General features: G+C 44.7%; 1 protein-coding gene across 1 annotated transcript; it reads left to right on the top strand.

The window, feature by feature from the left end:
- Positions 1-2243: 2243 nt before the first annotated feature.
- Positions 2244-7968, top strand: LOC149348783 (4-vinylphenol methyltransferase 2-like). Its single transcript, XM_089585905.1, has 3 exons — positions 2244-2759; positions 4946-5111; positions 7808-7968. The coding sequence occupies exons 1-3, from the start codon at positions 2244-2246 to the stop codon at positions 7966-7968; spliced, it is 843 nt and encodes a 280-aa protein (XP_089442031.1).
- The last annotated feature ends 337 nt before the right edge of the window (positions 7969-8305 follow it).

An 8305-nucleotide genomic window follows, 5' to 3' on the forward strand; every position in this document is an offset into this window, starting at 1 on the left:
GAAGCTTTTCTAAAATTTTAAGTGCGCTTTTGAAATAAATATAAGTCAGCCGGTCACTTTTCCAAAGCAAGAAGCATTAAATCAGGATGTACCTCTTCAACGGAATAAAAGGCTTTGAAATCTAAGAGCACGCACAGAAATAATTTCCGTCTTCTTCCACTTTTTTTTTTTTTTAGTATGAACACTTGCGCTGCCCAAGGCCTCTCAGCTGCAATAAACTGTCTTTGTCAGCACAAAATTATCTTGCTTTTGTGTCTTTCTTTAGCCTCATGATTTGTTCACGTCGCGAAAAGATGCCATGTCAGTCCACAGCAGTAGATCTGGAGCAAAATGGTGGTTTGAGCTAGTTGGTACATCTTTAAAATTTCACCAGCGCTGCGACTAGGAACAAGAAACAGAGAAGGAAGACAAGGACAAGCGCTTGTCCTTGTCTTCCTTCTCTGTTTCTTGTTCCTAGTCGCAGCGCTGGTGAAATTTTAAAGCAGTAGATCAAGATTAACAATTTATGTGGGATGCATATCTTATTTCCTGCCACGCTTATACAGAGACATTGCTGACCTTTCTAGATTTAATACAGCGCTCCTGCTTCAGGTCATCTCACGAGAGCGCCGATAGGTTGCTCTAGTTATTGTGCTACGTCATCTGTCACCTCTCAGACCGCAGAAACTATTTTTTGCGGTAGCACGAATTATGGTTGCCTCGCATTTTTTTTTATTGGGGATAAGGAGACTTCATAATGCAAGAAAAGCATACAGTCATGGGGGAGCACTTAAAATATCACTAACACATGTTTCTTCTTGGATCGCGCAGCACGTGAAAAACCCGTAAATAGGACCGGTATTACGGGTCTCTTGTTTCATCAAAATTATAGGTTTTCCAAATTACTGCTTCAATCAGGGACGCCTATGGAAAATCTGACAAAAAAACAGACTTACAGCCACTTTTGATGATTGGTTCAGCTTCACATCCCGCCTACTCTTTGTTCTGTTTCTTTTTATGTGAGTGTGTTTTAAGGTTTATTGCGTTTTGCTCCCCAGTTTACATGGCAATAATTATATTTACAACATTTGGGCGCATATCCTAAGAGTGCATACATATTTTAGCATTCTAGCTCTAATTTTTCCCCACTTTTCTTTTTTCATTCGTATTATTGCTCCTTTTGTATTCGGCTACAAATTTGGCGCTAGGATTAAATGGGCTGTCTATTTTAAGCTCAAGTTGCAACTAGTTTTAAAATGCGCCCAACGGCAACCCTGCACAGCGCTTCAGTGCCCAACATCCCACTCGGCTGATTACCTGACATGGCGCTGGAACTCTGTTTTCTGCTGGAGCTTGGTGTTGCAATAGGGTTCTGGCAGCAAAAAAATAATGCGCCTTCTACTGACACACACACAACCACTTCTTCAGAAATGCATGCAGCTAAGAATCCTTCACCCTCGGCAGTATTGTCTCTTTCGGCGGTCTGAAGACTGGCCTCACGAATATGTCCGCTTCTGCAAAGGTCACTGAACTGGCATACCATGCTGTCGGCTTCACGAAAGAGCCAAAAAATCAAAAGCGATTTTTATTTAGCTAAATAAAACAAACTGCGAGCAGCGGCCGCCTAAGCCGTGCCCACAGCTGCACATCATGGAGGCGTGCCGCGGCGCGCACTGGCTGACATCCCCTTCTGACGTTAGCGATGAAAAACTGCCTGTCGAGCAAACTGGAAAAAGCCGGGCAAAAGAATTCATTTCAAAAATATTCACCGCTTCCAATGAACTCAAATTCCGAGCAATCAACCTCTAACGTTGGATAAATCACTTTCAATACGCAGGTAATGTCCGGTATTGAGTGTAATCGCCCCTTTTAAAGTTACAAGAAATGATCGAAATACACCGCAAATGCTGGCTTTACAGTCCAGTTCGAAACGTAGGCTCTCAAAATCGAAACACCTGTACGGGATCGTCGACACCTGCGCGGCGTGAGCCGACGTGTCCAAGGGCTCACATCCGCGCAAAGCGGCCACTCGACCATGACGGTAATAGGTCGACGGTAATAGAGTACACGTACACGAAACAGAAAAGTTTGATCAGAAGCATCGCCATAGCACGGGGGAGATTTCATTCCTACCGCTTCTCAGTGCTGCAAACTACTGCCCTGCCCCAAAGCCCGACTCCTGCTCAGGTGACGACTGGGAACTGGCATCTTAGGACGTCGATATAGCTGACCAAGTGGGACGTCTCATCCACCAAGGCAGTGCAATGGAAGCAAGAAGCACCTCCCTAAAAGCAGAGGCCTACGCCTGTTTCCAGGAGTACCCAGCGCGAGAAAACCTGAATGCCCTCCAAAAAGCCATGTTCAGGGACACTCCTAGACCTGACCAGCAGCATCTGGAAGTCGGCTGTGGTCCCGGTGCCTTCACAAAAAGCCACGTTCTGCAGCACTGCTCGCCTTGCACTAGGCTCGTGGCTATAGACAAATTGCCTAGTATGATCGAGGTGGCAAGGAAGACGTCGCAGCATCCGAGTATCTATTACGACGTCCTCGATATTGAGACGGGGGATGTGGAGAGCTTCGCGAAGAAGTACGGACGTTTCAGCCGCGTCTACTCATTCCTCACCTTCCATTACCTAAAGAGTAAGAAAGCGGGCTACAATAACGTGCGCCGCTTACTAGTGGACGACGGCGAGTGTTTTGTGACCGGCTGCCTACAGGCACCACTGATGAGTGCGTGGCTCGAAGTATACTTGACATCCAAGTGGACACCTTCGATACCTGTGAGCAATAAGCCGTTTTTTATTACCGCTGATTTCGTCTCAATTTTCTTTTTTTCTAAAAAATCTAGGTTATCCTCCTTGAAAGAGCAGTAAACGATAGCATTATATATTACTAATTCTTTAATGACATTCTACCGCATTAGGAGAGGTTAGACTGTGATCTAGCGCCTTGCGTTTTTAGTACAAGTCAGGCAGTTAACTTTTATTCAGTTCGTAAATCAAGCTGTCATAGGTCTAGCATAAATAGAAAAAGCTTTAAGGCAGTCTTCTTTCGCGTATTAAATGTCAAAGGCAAGGGAAATGCTACTACGACGTTAACTACACATCGCTTCTGCACTGTGTGGAAACCCAAATACTCACGCTCTTATTCGTGTTATGACTGCGATTCTAAGAATTCTTGCCTTTGCAGCAGCCGTCGTACTTTTTAATACGTTTTGGCATTCCTATCCAACACCACTTTATACAGCACTCCAGTGTGTCGCCCTATCGTTCCGCTTGAGTGACAAGTAAAGGGTGTTCGAAATTAATTGTTACAGGTTTCTTACCGTTAGACGCTTAGTGGTACATAAGTTATGCGGCCAGTGGGACACAAAGTAAGTCACCAGTTTTCACCATCTAATTATCTTAATCATTAATGAATTTTTTGCCACTGCTTCTAGAATGTAACATAGAGGCGGTAGCAACTCTAGTATACTCCATTTGGTAGAATTCATCTAAACCAAACATGTTTCATGATATCCTCTCCCCCCCTCCCCCCCTTCCCCCCCCCCCCCCCCCCCCCCCAAGAAAAATATTTTGCCATTGTCATAGCAAGTTCACAGCAAAAGTATCATAGCAACAACGCTTCAATGGTTAAGACGTCGAATACTACACTATAATGCTCGGTCTAAAGAACTCGGCGCAACTTTGAGATGGGGTCGAAGAAAAGACGGACACTTCTTACAAAAAAAACTTTAGGCAGTCTATAGACTATAAACTCTATAGACTATGTAGACAAATCCTAGAGAACAGTCTATAGGCAATACAAATACTGCAGACAGTTTATAGACTATCTATAGATTTACGGCCATACACTTTTGGTTGACTTTTTTTCTTTGACGGTCCATAGACTATGAATAGAAAAAGAGAAATATCTATAGGAAGGCAATAGAGTCTACAACAAGTCAGACTGTCTGTAAACCATTTTTATAAGGGGTACCTCAGTACTGTAGTGTCCATCTTCGTCCCTGTCTCAAATTTAATTTGCGCTGCGGTTTTTAGCTGTCATGAATTACCAACTAACACGATCCCCCACGCCTGAAAATGCTCGATCCGCAGCGCATTTCAGAAAGCGCCCGTGTCGCTCACCTCAGTCGGCGCGCACTTCAGTTATGAGCGATAGGGCACCGCCCAAACCAATGTTCTCCCCGCATTGAAGCTGCATTATCCCCTTATCTCACCCCTCGTTAAAGCTCGACGCCAGCCTGAATTAACACTAGGCCACCCCTCCAGGGCACGTCAAGCGCATTGAGAGACAAGGGCCAGGGGGAGATGGGAGAGGAAGTCCATAAGGGGAAATATGTGGACGATGCCACCAACGGCGTGACTTCTCTAAAAAGTTTATGGTTTTTTGGGGTTTAACGTCCCAAAGCGACTCAGGCTATGATAGACGCCATAGTGGACCGGAAATTTCGACCACCTGGGGTTCTTTGACGTGCACTGACATCGCACAGTACACGGGCCTCTAGAATTTCGCCTTCATCGAAATTCGTCCGCCGTGGCCGGGATCGAACCCGCGTCTTTCCGGTCAGCAGCCGAGCGCCGTAACCACTGAGGTATCCATTCCCCAAAAGGTTTGGTTTGGTTTTGTGGGGTTTAACGTCCCAAAGCGACTAAGGCTATGAGAGACGCCGTAGTGAAGGGCTCCGGAAATTTCGACCACCTGGGGTTCTTTAACGTGCACTGACAGCGCACAGCACACGGGCCTCTAGAATTTCTCCTCCAAAGAAATTCTAGCCGCCGCGGCCGGGATCGAACCCGCGTCTTTTGGGTCAGCAGCCGAGCACCATAGCCACTGAGCCACCACGGCGGCAAAAGGGTTATTACAGATGTCGTTCCCAAGTCGTTTTAAGCAACGTGGTATAAATATATGTATATATGATGAGGGCAAATCCTGCTTTGACAACTCGCCGTTTTGACCTTTTCAGGACCCCAGGAAAATTTATTGTGACATGCACTTCTTGGAGTGCAAGAAATCTCTTGCAGAGCTGGAATCTGAATTACGAGGCCTAGTTACAGAAGCCGGGCTGCGCTGCCTCGACTGCCAAGTATACAAAAGTGATTGGGTATTTCCGGATGCCGAAACTGCTGTGGGTAAGGAGCCCTATGTGCTGTTCAGTCGGAACCCTGCCAAATTTAGTACCTTTAAGGCCCTTTTATCTAAAACAACATTTAACCAGTCAGCGCGGGCTTCTATGTCTCCTCTAACTCAAGACCGTCCATGTTCATTTCCCCCCTAGGAAATGCCGTCATTTGTAGTAAACAGTCTAGACAGGATATATTGAACCGGGATATTTCCAATTAATCGCTATATCGAACACACAGATGATCTCCTTGAAACATCTGCGCAAAAGTATAGGATAGCCAAGTCTTACATCCAACTCTATTTACACCTCTATTTCCACATATTGATCTGTACGCCCTGTCCTTAGAAGTGGCGCTTCTGCTAACCGCTCTTTACGATTACTTTCAAAACTGTTCCGATGCAGGAGGAAAAAAGTTCAGTGAAAAAACCTCATAGTTGTCCATATGCGCATGTAAGCCCTTGCTGATGATGAATAGTTTTAATGGCTCTCTAGCAACCTGGCCAAAAAGATTCATGGAACATTTATTTATTTTATTTATTTATGAATACTGTCAACCCTCATTTGAGGGTCATTACAGGGAGGGAAAGTGAAGAGACAAAAAAAATGCATATATAACCATGAATGAACAAGCTTCTTTGAGCATACAATACAAGAGAGCATTGAAACGCAACACAGTTCACACCACTGTAGAACCACCTGCTATACAAAAAGCAATATTGGACAATCAGTTACGCGCCCATCTACAAGAATCCCATGCCTAGACGGAATCCCCAAGTGCATTCAAGAATGCCGCTACACCTGTAGACTCAGCAACGTGAGCGGGCAGTTTATTCCAGTGCTCAATAGCATCCGGAAAGAATGAGCAGCGAAAGACGTTAGTTCGTGTCAAGTATGGCCGAATTGCTTTGTGGTGGTTAAGGCGGGAGCTTAGTCTACCTGGAGGCTGCAGATATTTTTCTTTATTGATGTTAATTTCTCCGTGAATGATTTGGTAAAGTATTTTTAATCTCTGCCTTTTACGTCTTTTTTCTAATGTTTCTAGACTACATGAGTATAACATCTCCGTTACCGAATCTGTTTTCCTGTATTTTGAACAAATAAATCTCGCTGCACGTCTTTGAATCTTTTCTATTTCCGTTGAAAGAACCTTCTGCCGAGGAGACCATACTACAGATGCATATTCTAGGGAAGGCCGGATGAGAGATTCGTATGCTAAAAGTTTGACATCTTTCGTTGCTCTCCCCAACCTTCCTCTTAGAAAACACAGTTTTCTATGTGCCACCGCACAAACATTTTCGACATGATTGTGCCAACTTAGGTTGTGAGAAATCGACACCCCCAGATACTTGAATGTACTAACATTAACCAAATCGTGACCTGCAATACTGTACTGAAAAGAAATTATATTTCGTTTGTTAGTTATATGGGTAAATGTGGTCTTATTGAAGTTGATTTTCATTTCCCATTTCTCACACCAAAGAGCAAAAGCCTGCAGGTTTTGGTTAATGTTAATCTGATCTCCTTCACATGTGACAGGTGCATAAATGAGGCAATCATCCGCAAATAGTTTCAGTTTAACAGAATTTCCAACAGCACATACTACGTCATTGATATAAACTAGAAATAGCAATGGCCCCAGCACAGAACCCTGTGGTACACCAGAATACACATCCAAAAAGCCAGACTCGCAATTGTCAACACGTACCGCCTCTTTGCGTTTCGCCAAGTACGCTTCTATCCATCTAAGGATGTCTCCATTAATGCCAGCCCTTCGCACTTTCAGGAGTAATTTGTCATGAGGAACCTTATCAAAGGCTTTTTCAAAATCTACACAAATAACATCAATCTGTCCCCGATCATCTATAGCTTTAGAAAGGTCATGTATTGTCTCAATTAACTGTGTCACCGTTGAAAACCCTCGACGGAAGCCATGCTGACATTCAGAAAGTAGTCCGTTTGTTTCCAAAAAAATGATAATATGTTTCGCAATAACATGTTCCATTACCTTACAGCAGATTGAAGTAAGTGACACAGGCCGATAGTTGTTCATAAGTGTGCGATTGCCACTTTTAAATACGGGTATAACAATGGCAGTGCGCCAGTCTTGTGGCAGATAATGAGTTACGAGTGATTTTCGGAATATAATTACCAAGTAGAAGGACATCCATTCAGCATACCGTTTCAAGAAGAATGTAGGTATTCCATCCGGGTCGATAGCTTTTTTTTCGTCCAATTGTATCAGCTGCTGAAACACGCCGCTTTGAGTAAAGCTGATAGCATCGATAGACGTTTCACGAGAATGTGCTTTGTCGTGTGCGTCGCTTTGGCTCGTGTTTCTTGCGAATACAGATTGGAAATATTTATTGAAGTGGTCGGCCATATTCGTTTTATCTGCAATAAGTTCGGCTCCCACTGTCACCTGCTTTACTCTTTCCTTTTCTTACTCATTGCGCTTCCCTGTGCACAAGGTTGGATCGAAGACCCATCTTCCAAGCTTTACACCCCAGATAAACTGCGCGCCACGCCAAGGAAAATCTTGCGCTTACTGGATAACCGGTGGGCGCCAGGTGTGATTGGAAACTGAGCCACGGAACACATGCATACGAGGCGCATGTTCTAACCACTACTCAGCCACTGCTGTATTTTACTAAATACTTATTATTGCCCTTACTAAGACTGTTCCTTTTTTCTTGCGCTTTTCAGACTTTGTTGCCATGAGTTACGGCCTTGAAGCTCGACTCCCACCTGAAGATTACTCTGAGTTCAAGAAGGCGTGGATGAATGCCTTGATGGAGATTGGAACGACAACTGCAACGGGTTGCAGCCTACCATTTACTTTTTATGCTCTTCGCGCCACTCGATAGGTTGGTTTGGTTTTGGTTTTGTGGGGTTTAACGTCCCAAAGCGACTAAGGCTATGAGAGACGCCGTAGTGAAGGGCTCCGGAAATTTCGACCACCAGGGGTTCTTTAACGTGCACTGACATCGCACAGCACACGGGCCTCTAGAATTTCTCCTCCAAAGAAATTCTAGCCGCCGCGGCCGGGATCGAACCCGCGTCTTTTGGGCCAGCAGCCGAGCACCATAGCCACTGAGCCACCGCGGCGGCTCCACTCGATAGGCTCCTGTGGACTGGAGGACAATGCTTAACGTAGACGTTGCAGGCAGTTTTCCCAATTTTAAGAAATTAGCAATGATACAG

Source organism: Amblyomma mixtum, chromosome 4 (assembly GCF_055824585.1).
Source record: "Amblyomma mixtum isolate Tamu chromosome 4, ASM5582458v1, whole genome shotgun sequence".
In the NCBI taxonomy this organism is placed as follows: Eukaryota; Metazoa; Arthropoda; class Arachnida; order Ixodida; family Ixodidae; genus Amblyomma; species Amblyomma mixtum.